This window comes from Pseudorasbora parva, chromosome 7 (genome assembly GCF_024679245.1).
Source record: "Pseudorasbora parva isolate DD20220531a chromosome 7, ASM2467924v1, whole genome shotgun sequence".
In the NCBI taxonomy this organism is placed as follows: Eukaryota; Metazoa; Chordata; class Actinopteri; order Cypriniformes; family Gobionidae; genus Pseudorasbora; species Pseudorasbora parva.
Window position 1 is genome coordinate 22749323 of NC_090178.1, and position 18587 is coordinate 22767909.

The window sequence follows — 18587 nt, forward strand, 5'->3', positions numbered from 1 at the left end:
TAGATAGATAGATAGATAGATAGATAGATTATATAATACTACTTGTAAATATTTATGTTCCTTGCACAATCGTAGGTAATGTATTTTTTTCACAAGGAACTGTGCTGTTGAACAAGATTATTTAAAAAAATAGGTTGAAATAATACAGACTAGTGGATTTAATAAAAGCATAAACCATTGATTACATAGCAGGTCTGTTTATAAGTTATTTGTTAAAGGGGTACTTCAGCGCTGGGAAGATGAATCGGTATTTAAAATGGGTCATTAATGTAGTAGAAATTATTTTTGAATTTGGAGATTTCTAGACTGAGAAAAGACAAGTTGTCTCATGTGGATGAAAGACTACAATTCCCAGAATGCATCGCTGCCGTACGAGGCCACTCCCAAAGCCACCGCTACTGAATCACTGTGACTGGATAACTTTCCCACTGCATTCATTTTCATAAAATCAGTTCAGTTAGAGAATAGACACTACAATTAAAAACTAAAACTGTTGTTCAATATAATATGATTTAGCTGCTGAGGGAGTGTCATGGGACAAATGCAGCAGGAGTCAGATTACATTCACCGTGATGAATGAGCTCTCGTGATGAGACCTGAGGCAAACACGTCTGCCGCATACATTCACAGCGCGTGTTCAGTCTGGCACGTTTTCAGTTCATGCCTTTGGAAGCTTAACTTTCATAGGAATGAAACAGTGATGTATTGACGATATTTGCGTCATCTGAGGATTTTTCCCTGAAATAAAATGCATAAATCTATTGCCTCGGAGGGATTTGAGAGGGGGGAAGCACGCTCATTCAAATATACACAAGAGTTTCTATTGATACAAAGTCATATGCTAATCTGTGAAGAAACCCGTTAAAATCATTTGGAAATCTTGACATTTCTTTGAAGGGGGGAAGACAAATGTGACTTGCTTCCAGGACTTGACTTTTGCACTCTATTCAGACCCAACATACCTCTCTAGATAACTTCTAAACTGCCCCTTTTCACTCATTTATCTGTTTTTCTATGGGATTAAAACTTAATTGTCTTCCTACTCTTCAGGTGTGATCGAGGCTCTGTGCCCACAGTGGAACAGTAGCTGGTCCTTCCTGCACTGCCCAGAGGAGAACGAGTGTTCCAATGGACATCACCACTGTAATATCACTCAAGACTGCCATGATCTGTCTGAAGGCTACCACTGCACTTGCAGACAGGGCTACGTACTAAGCAGGTATATTTAACAGCTTTTATTCTCGAACAGTATCATTGACCTTCCCCTGGTTGAGTAGTTAATGGATGTTTCGCTTTCTCTCTCTGTTTTTCTCAGCGTGTCGGGTCAGTGTGAGCCAGTGTGCGCTCAAGGCTGTGTTAATGGTACCTGTGTGTCTCCAGGAGTCTGTCAGTGTCACTTTGGTTTTGTCGGGGAGAACTGCTCCTCTCAGTGCCGCTGTAACAAACACAGTAACTGTAAAAGCATCTCTCAGCTGGACACCTGTCTAGAGTGCAAGAATAACACAAAGGTAATAAGAAGGTTCATGTGTTGTGTTTTTTTATTATTATTGTTATTTTCTATTTATTTATGTTTTTCCATGAATAGATCCTTATAAGAATTATTGCCTTTCATTATCGTACAAAAATTTGGGGTTGGTAAGATTTTTGAAATCTCTTATGCTCAACAAGGCTGCATTTATTTGATAAAATAATACAGCAAAACAGTAATATTGCGAAATATTACTTAATATCAATTTAATGTGCTAAATAAAAGTCTTTTTTCTTATTAGGGTCAGCACTGTGAAAAGTGTAAGCCCTTGTTTGTGGGATTAGCAGTGGGAGGTGGGATGTGTCGCCCCTGTCGTGAGTTCTGCAGAGGGAACAGTGATGTATGTCTGTCCAAAGACGAGCATCGGAGGGCAGTGGAAAATCCAAAAGACTATCCACTGGACCGTGACAGCGTAAGCAGTGTTCAGTAGATCTGTTCTCTCTTTATTCAGTTCATGAAGTTTTGTTGCAGGGCCTGAGTTCTCCTTTGTATGCTTTTTCTTCTTAGATTGAACAATGGGCAACAGAGGGCCCTACTGAGGACAATGCTGTGTGTGTGACCTGTCAGAACAACAGTGTGGGAGATAAGTGTGAGAGCTGCCTCAGTGGCTACTTCCTGCTGCAAGGGAAGTGTGAGAAGTGAGTGGTTCAGAAAATTAGCATTGTTCTCTTATATTTTATTAGATGTTTATCATACTTGTATACTTGTGAAAAACTAGTATGCACTATATATAATGTGCAATGTATGCACAATTTTGGATGCATAGAAAATGGATGCATAGGCTGCATGAATGTTTAGATTTTTAAAAAATGTGCAGTAAAATGAGCTGCAATTCTTTCAACTTGGAATCATTGTCACTTATTATTTTTCACCCAAGTGCTCCTTGTTTCCTGTTTAAACCTATATTTACTTCTCATCTATATGTATATGCTGTGTTTTGGGGGATATGAAGTATTGTTTTACCCATTTACTGCAAAATTCCTCAAGTACACCATTAACAAGCATATGAAATATATCATATTTATTAAATAAAATACTTTAATGATAATCAAAATCAAATAGGAGTTGTTTCTGGATATTGATCTAGGTGTTAGAAGTGGAATTCTGCCATCTGATTCTGTACGTTAGAGAAAATTTTGAAAAGAAAGTGTAATTACCATATACTTCCTGCAGAGGACCAACTGAGATCCATTAAAAGATTAGTTCACTTAAAGGGATAGTTCACTTTGAAATTAAATTTTGATATGTTTTAGCTTACCTCATGGGTATCCGAGATGTAGGAGTATTTGTTTCCCCAGTAGTTTCAATTTTGATCATTTTAGGTCAAACCGTTCTTGTCTGTGCCTCACATAATGTAGGTCTATGGTCACCACCTCAAAGAGTATACACGGAGAAGTCCAAATTAAACAATCCCCCATCGTAAGTACACACTGATGGCCTAAGACACGAAACAAGCGGTTTGCGTGAGAAATCGAACAGTACTTTTCTCACAAAAACCGCTTGTTTCATGATAATTTACTCACCCCGTGCCATCCAATGAGTTCATGTCTTTCTTTCTTCAGTCGAAAAGAAATCAAGTTTTTGAGGAAAACAGTTCAATGGCAACCAAAATGTTGGAGGTCCAAATCAATGCAGTTTCAAAGGGCTTCAGAGTGCTCTGCATGATCCCAGGCTAGGAATAGGAATAGTCTTATCTAGCAAAACCATCAGTCATTTTCTAAATAAATAATATAAAATGACGTTTCGGTCTATGTCTAGCATGACCTTTCTGGCGTGATTGCATAATCTGAGGCACGTCTGTCTGTCTGTCTGTCTGTCTGTCTGTCTGTCTGTCTGTCTGTCTGTCTGTGTTCACACACGCATTTGTTTGTGTAGTCATGTTCATTCCTCATTCCTAGTAACAGGCCTTCATTGGAAATTTTAAGATTTATGCTGGATTTAATGATTGTTTACAACTAACAAGGTGATAAGCCTGTGCGTGAATGTAGTTAATGTAGATTTACCGCTGTGTTGGGCTCAATGTTGTATGGAAGAACTTCGAAGAAGCACGATAATTTAATAATTAAATTCCATGTGGGGAACCTATGATAAGCCAATGATCTGTTTTATATCGGATGGGATTGCCAAAATATCTCCAAACCACTAAAGTTGAGTGAACTAACGTGTCAACGATATCTGTGTCATCTGAGCTGATCATGAGCGCTCATTTTTCTCGCTCCACTTCACTCCGATTCTCCAAGCCTGTCAGTCACTGTGACTGTAAACAACACCACATGCAGCATATAGAAGCCCGGTCTGCAATACGCATGAGCAGCATTATGCGTAGCCGTAAGCATTATATCGATACTTTATCGAACTATTGTTATCGTTTTATCGAGGAAAATGATATCGTAAAAAAATTATCGTTATCGTTTTATTGCCCAGCCCTATGTATGTTATATATATAATAATAATAATAATAATAATAGATTTTATTTATAATGCACTTTTCATTCCGAAGAATCTCAAAGTGCAACAAGGGGGGGGGGGGGATAACAACAAAAAATGAATAACAAGTAAAAATATAGAATACTACAAACAATCAACCAACACAGAAATCAGAACAGAAAACAGAGCTGATGGTGAACAGAAACAGAGCTGATGGTGAACAAAAAACAGCTGATGGTGGAAGTCTCTGTTAGCTCCGCAGCACACTGTGGTCCACTCCATGTTTCAGATTTCCCCCAGCGGCAGTGTACCGATGACATCGCCGAGGCAGGACAGCTGAAGACCAGATGATGGGTCTTCATGACGATTCAAACGATGGGGATCGCCGCAGCACCATGCAGGAGGCAGAACATTTTTTCGGGCACTTCTGTGGACACACCGGGGTCGGCGCAGAAGTCCAAGCCGCTCCACGGCCGCAATGCAGAACGGAACAGCGGCGCAGCCGAGAAGCGGAACATCCCAACATCATGCCGGACGCCGATTACGATGGCCCAGATGACGCTAGCCCGGTGCAAACTTCAGCCACCATGCAGCTTAAGCCCAAGGGAGACCACCAGTGAGCAGTCGCGGCGAGAAACATCAAATGTCCTCCAAACCAGAACCAACCAACCGCAGCAATTCTAACGTAAACATTAGAAGCGGTGGAAAACGGCGAAACGAGGAACAACGTCCTCTCAGTGGCTGCCAGCAATCAGCAACAGGCCCAATTGTAGCTCTGACTGTTAGACTAGTCACAAACATAAGGAAATAAAATAAAATCTAAATCTAATAGTACATTAACATGATCATTTGTGGGTGGAGAAGCGGCGAACAGACGACGCCAGCGTCCTCTCCCCCACGTTGCCTAGCAACCTCTAACCTATATATATATATATTTTATACGTATATACATTTCCCATTAACCTTTAATGTGGGCCCGAAGGCAGGGTCTTGAGTGCGAGACGCAACACGACGTCCGTCTAGCGTGTTTACATGGAACAACAATTAAGAGCAGCAGAACTTACAGGAAACGGCTTCATCAGAGCTTTATGATTGGCCCAAAGCAACCTTCTTACATCAGTGCGTTCTGACCTCATACAAGCTCATACTGGCAATCTTCATTCTTTGTTCACACACAGCATCGTACAGTAAATCATTGCTAATATTACAACTTCTCATACAGAGAGATTGCCTGAACTGATTTACTGGTATTTTTTGAAAAGATCCTGTTCACACTATCTCTTAAAAGGTAATTTACTGGTTAAATGGCCTATTGTCTAAAGTTACCACATGTTTACAGGGAATTTACTTTTTTGATTTTTTCCTCTGTAGAGGACATTATATTTTAGCAAATCTCTCTGTCAACATACGTCAGTTTTAAGTCTGGATGTCCTGTAAATAACACATTCAGGGCATTGCAGAGATAACACATGTTTAGAGGTGTAACCATGACAACTCTGTCTTTTAAAAATGACTGAATGATCAAATTTAGCACTCATGGAAAATATATATTTGTAATTATCATTTAAATCTGACTAATTTTCTAATTGTTTGTCAGAAGTCAACATCTCAGGAAAACATTATTCATTTTCAAATGAGAATATGATTTTTTGTTACGAAACAGGTCATCAATTTCTTACATGACCTCTGTAGAGGACAAATCATGGCATATCAGGCATTTTGGAGAAACAACAAGTGAATAGGGAAATAAATTATATCAATAGTCTTATGAAATATGAGATATTGGTATGAAAATATTCCCAATTATTACACGTCATTTTTCATTACATGTTTGCCCCAAGAATATATTAATATGCAAATTAGATACAGTGTATAGCTGAATTGCATTGAATAGGAATGGCTTTTATGGCCATGTTTACACTCATATTGCATAAAGGAAAATGGTATATCAAATCATTGTTATATCTTAAAAATCATCTTTATACAGAGTTTGGATAAAAAAAGAAAAAAAAAACCTTAAAAATTGATTGGTGAATGAAAATAAAAAGCTTTTCATGGTTTTCATGTCTTTCATTTTTCTTAATAAATGGTCCCTGGTGTCTGTCTTCTACATAGAATAATTTTTTCATTATTATTTCTTACGCTCCAAACAATATAATGACCTACCAAAAACAAAATTCAGGATATTAGGCAGTTGTCTTCCAAGCGATAAGAAAATGTCTCTGTCTCAAGGTTTTTAAAGTCACTTTGTAATAAAATTTTAAGTTTCTGATCCAGTTATATTTACATTCTTTGCTTGTAGATGTCAGTGTAATGGCCATGCAGACACCTGTAATGAACATGATGGCACTGGCTGTCCTTGCCAGAACAACACTGAAACTTCATCCTGTCTAAGTAGCCCACAGAATGACCGCAAAGAGTGTTACAGACAACAGGTAATGGGCAATTCATTACAACCAATGACATTTTATTCTGTATTTCACTAGTAAGACATTGCATTAATTATTCATATTTGTGCTTATAGTGTGCCAAGTGCAAAGATTCATTCAACGGCAATCCAGTGAATGGACGGCAGTGCTACCGGCAGTTCAACGTGGACAGTGAATGCTGCTTTGATCCCACGTCACAGGTCAACTGCTTCCATGAGCCCAACATCCGCAATCTGCTTAGGGGCCGCACAGTGTTCTTTTCGGCCCAGCCTAAGTTCACTAACGTTGATATCCGCGTCACCATTGACGTTACATTTGGAGAAGTCGAGGTCTACGTGTCCAACTCGCATGACACCTTCATTGTGGAGGTAGACCGCCAGACCGGTGTGCATACCATCAAGATCGAGGATGAGGCCTCCTCTGCGACCGCTTCACGGGGAGAAAGGGAGGTTCCTCTCGCCCCACCGTCACCCATGAAGGTGTTTGCGAACTCCTCGTCGGCATTGCTCGGCACTCTGCAGTCTACAAAGTCTCAAGGTACAGATCGAGAGGTGCGGGAAGAACGAACCGAAGGTCTCATTACCTATATCACCGTGTGGAAACCACAAACGGTATTAATTGTACGCAGCGTACGGGACCGCGTGGTCATCACCTTCCCCCACGAAGTGCACTCTCTCAAGTCCAGTCGTTTCTATATCGCCTTACGTGGCGTGGGCACGGAAACCCATAACGGAGAGTCTCAGGGCCTCCTCTTTCTACGACAGGACCAGGCCCACATTGACCTCTTCGTCTTTTTCTCCGTCTTTTTCTCCTGCTTCTTCCTCTTCCTGTCCGTCTGTGTGCTGCTCTGGAAAGTCAAGCAGTTCTTAGACTTCCGCCGAGAGCAGCGACGTCACATTCAAGAGATGACCAAGATGGCCTCTCGTCCGTTCGCCAAACTCACTGTCTATTTGGAGCCAGAGGAGCCGCAGCTGGTATATTTGCCCTCTGCTGGAGGGGGCAGCGCCGTATCCCTGGCCCAGGTCCGGACAGGCAAGCTTGGTGGTATGGTGATGGGCCAGAGGGGACGACCTGGGGCTCTGTCCTACAAACATGACCCCGGCACAGGCACTACCATTCACCACCATCACCACCATCTTGCTCTGAGTGGAGGCAACAACGGACAGCACCTTCCCCTCCACTACCTGAACGCTCACCACTATGCGCCCAGCTCTACGGCCAACACAACCTCGCATCACCACCACCATCATCCTTCCTCGCATGGCAGCTACCAGCATTTCTGCCGCTCTGACCCCTTCCTGTCGCAACTCATGGGTTTTTCGTACTCGTCCTTCAAAGTTGGACCAATCACTCTGGAGCCCACCGACGACGGGATGGCAGGGGTGGCCACCGTGCTCATACAGCTGCCAGGAGGCATCCTCGCACCCAACCGGGCCTGCTTGGGCTCGGCGCTTGTCACTTTGCGGCAAAATTTGCAGGAGTACTGTGGACATGGTGGAGCAGGAACACACCCTGGTGCTGGGGGCGGCCGAAAAGGCTTGCTGGGCCACCAGCATCTAACCACCATGGCCATGTGAGGAGAATGTAAAAAGATGGGACATGAGTGTAAGAAAGAAAGTGAGAAGATAAAAAAAACACTCATGGGATTTTCATGGGCAAGAGCAGAGTTACAGAGATGTTAAAGTTGTAAGGTCTCCCCAAAAATGAAAGTACTGTCAGCATTTACTTTCCCTCATGTTTTTCCAAACCTGTATGACTTTCTTTATTCTGTGTAAAACAAAAGATATTTTGAAGATTAAAAGTATATATATTTTTGTTCCGTCCATGCAATCAAAGTAAAAAAAACAAACAAAAAAAAAGAAAGAAAAGAAAATGAAATGAAATTGGACCTCTTTGACTTTCATTGTATGGATAAAAATCATATCTTCTTTTGTGTTGCTCTTGTAAAAACACGTTTTGAATGACATGAAGGTGAGGAAATAACCATTGTCATTTCAAGGTGAACTATCCCTTTCATTTTGGTTTGCTTAGTTGGGGAAACAAAAGGGATGTATTTATTACAGAAAAGAAAAAAGGTGAATCGTAGGAAATGTGATTTGTACATAGACTGTAATTAAGTGTTGTTTACTTGTTTATCACTCCTAACAAGCTCCATATTGACTTAAGGCATCAACCTTTATGCAATGCCATGCTTGTATCTCCATGCTTTGTTACTGTGTCCTATATACACTACTGAAATTAGCTGGACAAGATGATGACAATGGCATGACATATCAACCGGTCTTTGCAGCTGAACCAATGTGCTTTATATTTTCATGTGACAATCTGAACTGCCATCCAAACCAAGAGACGGTGCAACATGTCCGCTTGAATGTGCAAAACATTGATTGTCTGCAAAAAAATGTGGACGTGTGTAATATAAAATGTAGTCGTAATGCTTTTGTTACTGGTATTTTGTCATGGCTGTAATTGGTTGATGCTTCCTGTAATATAGCGGATTTTAATCTAGTCAATAGGTCTGTTTCATGGTGAGCCATTGGCTTATTTTTATACATATTCATTCGGACTAAAGATGCATTTCAGGCTGTAAATTGACAGCTTATGGTTACATGTCCTTTTTGTTTGCATTGATGACATGCCTTTACTCACTTTGCCTTGACCAAATGTTAATATATCTGTGTGACTGAATCCTCACACTGTTTTGCATTCAATTTAGAATTGAATTTCTATTTGAGTTTAGGACATTAATCTTTAGTGTATATATATAAGAAATAAGCTGATTGAGAAGGGCCCATGCAAAAAAGTTTTTAAAAAAACAACAACAAAAACCTTGTGTAGGAAATGAAGGATATTACTTTTTTCTGTTCCCTCCTTACACTACTTCGGTTTCACCAACTGTTGAATTTTTCATATTACTTTAATATTTTTAGGACAATTAGCTACAGCATTTATAAATTATGGAACAATGTTTTAATCCTGATGATCAATTAAATGTATCGCCCAATCTGGGTTGTTGCAGCATTCTGATGAGTCATGTTTAGCCTGATATATGAAATCTGTTGAACAAAAAGTGCAATGGAAATTTTAAACATTACAATATAATGCTCCTGGTGAGACACTATAAGGTAATAACATAAAGAGAAAAAACACTGAACATACTACAGTTAGCTCTTTATCTGTATGATGGTTTATGGCGTTTGTTACAGTATTGCCATTTATATGGAGTCACCATTCGTTGTTTTTTGTTTTGTATTAGGATGGACTGTTATTTTCTGAGCGTAATCTGAATGGTATTTATGTAGGTTAATGTAGAAAGTTACATTTATTTTTCTTTCTCTTTTTTGGATAATTGAAGAGTCATGGTGAATTATAAGATACTATGAAAAGTGTTTAACATTGATGATTATTTAATGTAAATAATAGAAACATAACAGGAGAAGCCATATGTTTATCTCGGATGCCGCACAAGGGATAAAGCAATTTTCAAATGACAGTTGGTTATTTTGTTGTATTAAAACAGGTTTGAATATGGTAAATTGTTTCTGTTCAGACATTTTCAAATGCTTTTACAGTTATACTGTGATTGATGCACATGCCTTTGATGCTTAACAGATGCTTTGTCCATAATAAAATATCATCCATTAATGGTTAACAGGGTTTGTTGTGTTGTCTTTTGTAATGTTGGGGTAACTCATTACAAGTAACTTGTTACCTAATCAGATTACTTTTAAAATTTACAAAAAAATATCTAAGTTACTTTTTCAAATAAGTAACGCAAGTTACTTTGTTTTCCCATTTATTGACTGACAGCTCCCTTGTCACAATATTGTAATATCTCAAAATCGTAAGTGTGGAGTCATGTGTAAATTATGGTTATTGTAGGCCAGGGCTATTCAAATCTTACCCTGGAGGGCCAATGCGGTGCAGAGTTTCGCTCCAACCCTGATCAAACACACTCACCTGTGATTTTCTAATGATCCTGAAGACATTGATTAGCATGTTCAGGTGTGTTTGATTAGGGTTGGAGCTAAACTCTGCACCGCATTGGCCCTCCAGGGTAAGATTTGAATAGCCCTGTTGTAGGCTAAATGTGAGTGTGCATTTACTAATCTCATTTGCACAAAAAAAAGATTCAGTATTCCTCAAAATTAATAAAATCTGTGAAATGCAAACCTACAATCATTAAATGTTAAATAAATCAAATATTTTGTACGCATTCAATCTCACTTTAATGACCAATGTACTTGCTGCTGACCTTTAATGGTTCAGCTAAACCATAAGCAAAAATGACTAGATTAACCAGGTTAAAAAGTAACTAAGTAACGCAATTAGTTACTCTCTAAGGGAGTAACGGAATATTGTAATGCATTACTTTTCAAAGTAACTTTTCCCCAACACTGTTTGTACCTGACTTAAAACTCTTATAAAAAATACCCTCTGCTGTGTGGAATCAAAAACAGTAACTGGACTTTTAATCAAAAGGTATAAATAAAATTGGGTCTCTTACACTGATCTTTCCTGTGAATGGTTGATATAAGTGTGAAAATTGACATCAAAGCGGTTTTATTTTTTATGTCTTGAACTGTACATACTGTTAATACGTTGAAAATTATTTATTGTGTACCAGTCTTTTAAATGTTATTTCCACTTATTTTTTTTTTAAAGAGAATAAGAACTTTTATTTTGAAAACCGCTACCGCTTTTACCTTATTTTGAGATGTATTATCGTTGCTGGCTTTACATTATTATCTATTATCAGTATCGTTGTAACGAATTTCAGACTAACTCAACAGAAAACCGTGTTTGGTCCCTGTTAACTAAACTTCCTCTAGTATAATTAGTCGTATTGGTGTCAATTTAGGGGGTGGATATACAAGACGCCTTTTTGAGCTGTAGGATGCTGTACACTAAAGGCTGTCAGAGTCCATTGGACAACCAACACAATCTTCAGTCAAATTTATCTTTCATTGCCGCCTAAATGCAACCGAATAACTAAAGGTTTAGTATTTGCGGTAAGAACATTTTGTGCTGTACGTAAGTTAACACGACCCTCGTGTTTACATCTGCATGTCTTAAACAAGCTAATGCTGTCACATTAGCTATCTGAATCTTCATGGTTAAACGTGCCTGCTGAAAAACATAGACTAGCCTAATGTGCACAGCATGTTTTCTGTGTGTACAATGCCTAGTGTATTGCCCCTGTAAAAAAACAAATAAATTGAAAAATAAGGTGTTTTTTTAATTTTAGTTTGTAGTTTTGGCTGGTTTTAGAGGAGTTTCCCCACACTTTTAAGCTGGTCAGACTGAAAACACCTGCCTAGCCAAGATGGGAACCCAGCTAGACCAGTTTTTACAGACTGTTAGACCACCTACTATGAGCAAAATGTTGTTCAAATCCAGATGTGTTACTTTCAACAGGAATTTGAGATTAGAGAACAGAAACATCAACCTATTTGAATGATGATAATAAAAAAATTATACAAATAATAGTACTAATATTATAGTATTAATGCTATCCCAAGAATGTCTTGCAATTAAAACGATACACTATATTATTATCCTTCCCAAATATTTCTTTAGGTTGTGCACAAGAAGATGAAAGTTAACATGTTAAAGAAAAGAAAGTTATCCAGAAAAAAGAAAATAACCAAACAGCTGCAAAATATTGATAAAGAGCCATTGCCATCAAATAGCAATGGCATCAGTATCGACACGGATAAAACCAAAACATCTAATGACACCCAGGACTGTGTTATGGACGCCTGTCCTGATGTCACACAGATGAGACCAGAGCAAGAAGAGCTGGAGGCTTTGGGAGTCCTAACGTTATCATCTGAACAACAGAAGCAACACCCTCATTCTCCTGCTTTCAGAGCATTCGTTCCAAAGACAGAACCGGACTGTGTCCCTTTAAACCCACCCAGTTTTCAGGTCAAAACTGAGCCTGGCATTTATGAAGTGCTGCAGAGAGAGTCTGCCTTGATTGTGAAGGAGGAAAAGGAGAGTTGGAAGGAAGTGAAGCTTGAGACTCCAGATGAAAACTCTGTGGGTGCCACTGGCCTGGAGAAAAACACAGGTAAGCGATTTGTTTTAATATGCCTTAGTCTTATAAATGACGTACACCTATCAGGCATAACATGACAGGTGAAGTGAATAACACTGACATTATCTCTTTCAACATCATCATCATTTTGTCCTCAAAGTTTATGCGTTAGAAGCAGGAAAAAGGGCCAAATCGTGATGACCAGGCGACTTGGTCAGAACATCTGCAAAACTGCAGCTCTTGTGGGGTGTTCCCGGTCTGCAGTCAGTATCTATTAAAAGAGGTCCAAGGAAGGAACAGTGGTAAACCGGAAACAGGGTCATGGGTGGCCAAGGCTCATTGATGTACGTGGGGAGCGAAGGCTAGCCGATCAAACAGACGAGCTACTGTAGCTCAAATTACTTAAGAAGTCAATGCTGCTTCTGATAGAAAGGTGTCAGGCTACACAGTGCAACGCAGTTTGTTGTGTATGGGGCTGCATAGCAGCAGAACAGTCAGGGTGCCCATGCTGACCCCTGTCCACTGCAGAAAGCACCAACAGTGGGCATTTGAGCATCAGAACTGGACCATGGAGCAGTGGAAGAAGGTGGCCTGGTCTTGATGAATCACATTTTCTTTTACATTACGTGGATGGTCGTGTCCTTGTGTGAGTGCACCAGAGTGTACAATGGGAAGAAGGCAAAAATTGTTCAGGAAGGTTTTGAGAACAACAAGATCTCAATCCAGTCGAGCATTTGTGCGATGCGCTTAAAAAACAAGTCTGATCCAAGGGGGGTCCCAACATAATATCATCATTTTATGCCTGATTGGTGTATGTTAACGACAAAATTTGGAGACCTGCGTTAACATTCTAAAAAAAATACTGTAGTTGTTTAATTTTTTTTTATTTTTGTCCTTTCATTTTAGTTCAGTTTGGCTGTAATTGTCTTCAGTGTTGTAGTGTTGTGCTTATTTATTTTTTATTTTAGTATTAAAGTGTTAGTTCACACAAAAATGGGTGAACTATCCCTGTTTGAACTATCCATTTAAGTATTTTTATTTTAATATGAATTATTTAAGTATTTTTATGCTGCCAAAGTTAGTGTGGGGTAAATTGTATAATTTAAATAGTGTTATCTGGTGGCATATTCATGTTTAATGAAGGCAGGTTATACAGTTTGTTTCAAAAACGTATATTTAGTTAATACAAGTTATATGTTTATTCATTTATTTTTATTCCATTTATTGTTAATTTTAGTAACTTCCTGCTAGTGGCATATCCCTGTTTAATGAAGGTCGGTTATACAATTTGCCCTGTACCAAAACCATATACAGACTGTATAAATATTTACTTTTTATAATGAAGATGAATAACCCTAATTGGATTATAATGAATAGAAATGAATGTAATATATATTTTAAAAGAAATATATTTATTTGTGTCTTATGTTATTTTAGATATTTTAGTATTTAGTATTTATTTAGTTATTTTAGTTTTTGAGTTAAAAATGTATTGAATTTAGTTTTAGGTCTTCTAGATACACTATATTGCCAAACGTTTCGGGACGTCTGCCTTTACATGCACGTTAATTTGAATGACATCCCATTCTTAATCCATTGGGTTTAATAGTTGGTCCACCCGTTGCAGCTATAACAGCTTCAACTCTTCTGGGAAGGCTTTCCACAAGGTTAAGGAGTGTGTTTATGAAGATTTTAACTATTCTTTTAGAAGTGCATTTGTGAGGTCAGACACTGATGCTGGACGAGAAGGCCTGGCTCGCAGTCTCAGATCTAATTCATCCCATAGGTGTTCTATCAGGTTGAGGTCAGGTCTCTGTGCAGGCCAGTCAAGTTGCTCCACACCAAATTCGCTCATCCATGTATTTTGGACCTTGCTCTGTGCACTGGTGCCAGGACAACCCCACACCATAATGCAGTCAGGCAAGTACCGTTCTCCTGGCAACCGCCAAACCCAGACTCGTCCATCAGATTGCCAGACAGAGAAGCGTGATTCATAACTCCAAAGAACACGTCTCCGCTGCTCTAGAGCCCAGTAGCGGCATGATTTACACCACTGCATCTGGCGCTTTGCGTTGTACTTGGTGATGTAAGGTTTGAATGCAGCTGCTCGACCATGAAAACCCATTCTATAAAGCTCTCTACGCACTGTTCTTGAGTTAATCTGAAGGCCACACAAAGTTTGAGGTCTCTACTATTGACTCTTCAGAAAGTTAGCGACTTCTGTGTACTGTTTGCCTCAGCATGTGCTGACCCTGCTCTGTGGTTTTGCTGATTTTGCGAGTTTGCTCTCTTTCCTAATTGCTTCCACTTTGTTATAATACCTCTAACAGTTGACCGTAGAATATTTAGTAGTGAGGAAATTTCCAGATTGGACTTATTGCTCAGGTGGCAACCTATGACGATACCACGCTTGATTTCACTGAACTTCTGAGAGCGAACCATTCTTTCACATATGTTTGTAGAAGCGTCTGCATGCCTAGGTGCTTGATTTTATACACTTGTGGACAGGATTTCCAAGTGATTGGAACACCTGAATTTAATGATTTGGAAGGGGTGTCCTAATACTTTTGGCAATATAGTGTATACGGTATACTTTGATTTTAGTCTAAGTTTTTTGTTTTTTTTTCATTAATAACACTGCCTGTTCATTGATTTGAGATCATGAACTAAATCTAAGATGGCGACATTCAAGTTATATTTTTTTCCCTTTCACAGCTTCTTCCTCCCTGATTTTTCCTTGCCCCCATTGCTCTGTGACTTTCACTGAGTTTACATACCTGGACAAACACCTCAAATGGTGCCATCAAAGTGAATATCTGTCGTGGGTAAAAAAACACAAAGTCTACAACTGCTCTAAAATAATCTCCGGGATGCTCAGCTGCTCGCTGTGTCACTATCGGTTCTTCTCTCAGAAACAGCTGGATACCCACATGCGCAAGGCCCACCTTCCCATGCCCAAACCCACCCGAAAGCGATTCACCTGCCCACAGTGTGATCGCAGCTTCGATTATATCGGCAACCTGCAAAACCACTGCCGTCGATGCCATAGCTTAGCCACGGTGTGTAAAGATGGACATATTAGCTGTGCCGCATGCGGTAAAAGCTTTGCTGGAGTCTGGGGTATCGGACCACATCGCTGCCACGAGGACGAGACGAAACCCAATGTAGATGTCAACGAACCCATTTGCATGGACCGTGGCTACTTGTGCCGAGATTGTGGCAAGAACTGCTCTACGCTTCAGTGTCTGACAATACACAAACGTACTCACACAGGCGAGAAGCCATGCGTCTGTGAAGACTGTGGCCGTAGGTTTCATGATATGGGGAGTCTGCGGAAGCACAAAGTCATCCATACCGGTGTCCGCCCGTACAAGTGTCCCGAATGCAATAAAGAGTTCGCCAGGATGGGCCACCTTAGATGCCATCTGCGAACCCACACGGGGGAAAGGCCGTACCAGTGCCCCCAATGTGGGATGAGTTTCAGTCACCGATCTACGCTTCGTATCCACCAAGATGTTCACTCAAAGGAAAAAGCGTTTCCATGTCCCGACTGCGGCAAAACATTCTCTGCTATGAGGTACGTGAAGGTCCACCAAAGAGCGCACAACTCAGAGCGAATGCTGCAGTGCAGAGAGTGCACCAAGACATTTACACGGGAGGACGTACTCAAGAAACACCTGCGCATTCACACGGGCGAACGGCCGTACCACTGCGACGTCTGCAGCAAGCGCTTCGTCCGTATTCAGCACCTGAAAAACCACATGCGCACACACACCGGCGAGAAACCATACCGCTGCGAGCAGTGCGGCTCCAGCTACGCCCAGTCTGGCGATTTGACCAAACACATAAGGAGACACACGGGGGAAAAACCCTACGCCTGTTCTGACTGCGACCGCCGCTTCAACAACTCAGGCGACCTCAGCAAGCACAGGCGCAGTCACACAGGCCACAGACCCTACAAGTGTACGGAGTGCGGCAAAAGTTTTCTTCTGCCCCAGCACCTGAAGTTACACAAACAAACGCACACAGGCGAAAGGCCTTACAGCTGCCCGCGGTGTCTCCGCACCTTCACTCGCTCGCACCATCTTTCTCAACACATGGAAAAGCACATATGAGCTTACGGATTCTGCACCATTCTGTCTAATCTATGTTTTATTTTGGAAAATGGATTGGGTGTTTATTGATGAATTGGAAATTAGTTTCATTCTTAAAAGTAACTGAATCCAGGTGCATAGTCTTCCTTTGTGAACTGCTCTAAAAGGGATAGTTCACCCAAAAATGAAAGCTCTGCCATCATTTACCCAGCCTTAAGTTGTTTGAAACCTGTATGCATTTCCTTCTTTCTTCTGCTGAACACAAAATAAGATAGTTTGAAGAATATCAGTAACCAAACAGTTGATGGGCGCCATTGACTTCCATACACTCTTAGAAGAAAAGGTTCTATCGGCGCTATGTATTTGGAACCCCTAAAATGGGGAGATATGGGGGCCCATCAACTGTTTGGTTACTTACATTCTTCAAAATATCTTTTGTGTTCAGCAGAAGAAAGAAATTCATACAGATTTGAAATGATATGAGGGTGAGTAAATGATGATAGAATTTTCATTGTTGGGTGAACTACCCCTTTAAAGGTTTAGCCTATAGTCATTTTGCATGCTCAACTCCATTGGAGACATTCAATAAAAAAATGAAGAAGAATGAATGCATTTATTTATGTTTAGTTTGGGTATGAAATCTGGAGTGAAAAACAGTGCTTTGACTTTAATGTATCTGTACTACAGGTGCAGGCAGGTTAAAGCTACACTGTGATATTTTCCCCCATCTAGTGGTGAAAAGGTATATGACCATTCAGCGAATAATAGTTTATGTTCCTCTCAATTCTGATTTCGTTTTAACTCCTACAGTGGCCGATTTAGTCCAAGATTAACATGGCAATCACCCTCTTCACATTCGACACTGTGCCATCGAGTGTTAAAACGCGAAAGGTGAAGCTTGAATTTACGGGTATGTCCCTCTGTGGCTAATGTACTTTCAAGATGGAGGGGCAACATGGCGACCAGCATTCCCCTCACCCGTATGTATTTTCATTGGCATATTATTAACTTTCGCGAATACTTAATTACTTTAAATAAGTAAATATACATTAATGAGCACATATTTTTGAAAGAACTAAGTGTTCTTAGCTAAGAATAAACTAAAAAAGTTACACAGTGTAGCTTTAACGTTCATATTTAACCATTTAAAGACACTGTTGGCTAATAATATTGAATAAGGATGTGACTTAACTGCTGTGGCATACTAATAATCGATGAGCTTTTTGATGTAAGCATGTAAAGGTTGCATCATCTATAAATTGAGGTCAAATTTCTCTTTTTGCTCAACTCAAGGCATCTGAAAGGTAAGGCAAAGGTGCAGAATGTTTTATTTCTATTTTAACAATTTGCAAACTAACTGTAAAAGCAGTTTTTGTGTTAATATAAAAGTGACTATGCACTTTTGCCTCAAATTCATATTTAATGTTTAGATGCCTTGTGTAAAGCAAAAAAAGATATTTTGTCTTTACTATCCTAATGCTTTATCGAGGGCTCTGTATATCTACCTTTGTGTGTTGAAGTAAATACTGTAACGTGTTGGTTATTTTACAGTTTATTATTGTAGCTGATCCTAAAATCCTTCCATTTAATGTAACTGTCCGACGCCAAAGTATTTTGAGGGTAAGATCATTTAATAATTATTGTGGCTGTAGTTAAGATAAAAGTAGTTTTACATTTATGCCTTGAAGCACTGATAACTTGGTAATATAAAAATCAGTATGAAGCTCTAAGATAAGTTCAAAATGTTGAAATATATGACTTGTGTTCACTAAAACTTTACTCAGTGGTTTTGTCATTGTATTGGCCTGAACTGTGCACCTGCAACTGTATTCATCCTATCTTAAATAAACAGTGAAATTCAATATGCTGACCATGACCATTTTGTCTAAAACATTGTCTTTTTGTCTTTCCTTCTTAGCTTGTGCAGAGACTACCAAAGCATTGTCGCAGTCTGAGCAAACGCTTAAAGCCAATAGATGGATCACTTGGTCAAAGGGCCCAAACAGGTCTGCTTCAGTCAATGTTGAGGGAATAGCCCTATTATTTTTATGTCTGCGATTACGAGG

The 18587-nt window shown here is 39.7% G+C and overlaps 2 protein-coding genes across 2 annotated transcripts in view; both read left to right on the forward strand.

Annotated features, from left to right (window-relative positions):
- Positions 1-10036, forward strand: part of megf8 (multiple EGF-like-domains 8) — a 33056-nt gene extending 23020 nt beyond the window's left edge. The window contains exons 39-44 of the mRNA XM_067448622.1: positions 1051-1219; positions 1316-1508; positions 1770-1940; positions 2036-2166; positions 6258-6390; positions 6480-10036. Of these exons, the coding sequence (XP_067304723.1) occupies positions 1051-1219; positions 1316-1508; positions 1770-1940; positions 2036-2166; positions 6258-6390; positions 6480-7961 (2279 nt within the window). The 3' untranslated portion in view covers positions 7962-10036. The remainder of the gene's footprint in view (positions 1-1050; positions 1220-1315; positions 1509-1769; positions 1941-2035; positions 2167-6257; positions 6391-6479) is intronic.
- Positions 10037-11117: 1081 nt separating this feature from the next.
- LOC137082997 (zinc finger protein 436) lies at positions 11118-18383 on the forward strand. The gene is made up of 3 exons (XM_067448623.1): positions 11118-11396; positions 11965-12460; positions 15143-18383. Exons 2-3 carry the CDS (start codon positions 11980-11982, stop codon positions 16540-16542), a joined length of 1881 nt encoding a protein of 626 aa, XP_067304724.1. The 5' UTR covers positions 11118-11396; positions 11965-11979; the 3' UTR covers positions 16543-18383.
- The last annotated feature ends 204 nt before the right edge of the window (positions 18384-18587 follow it).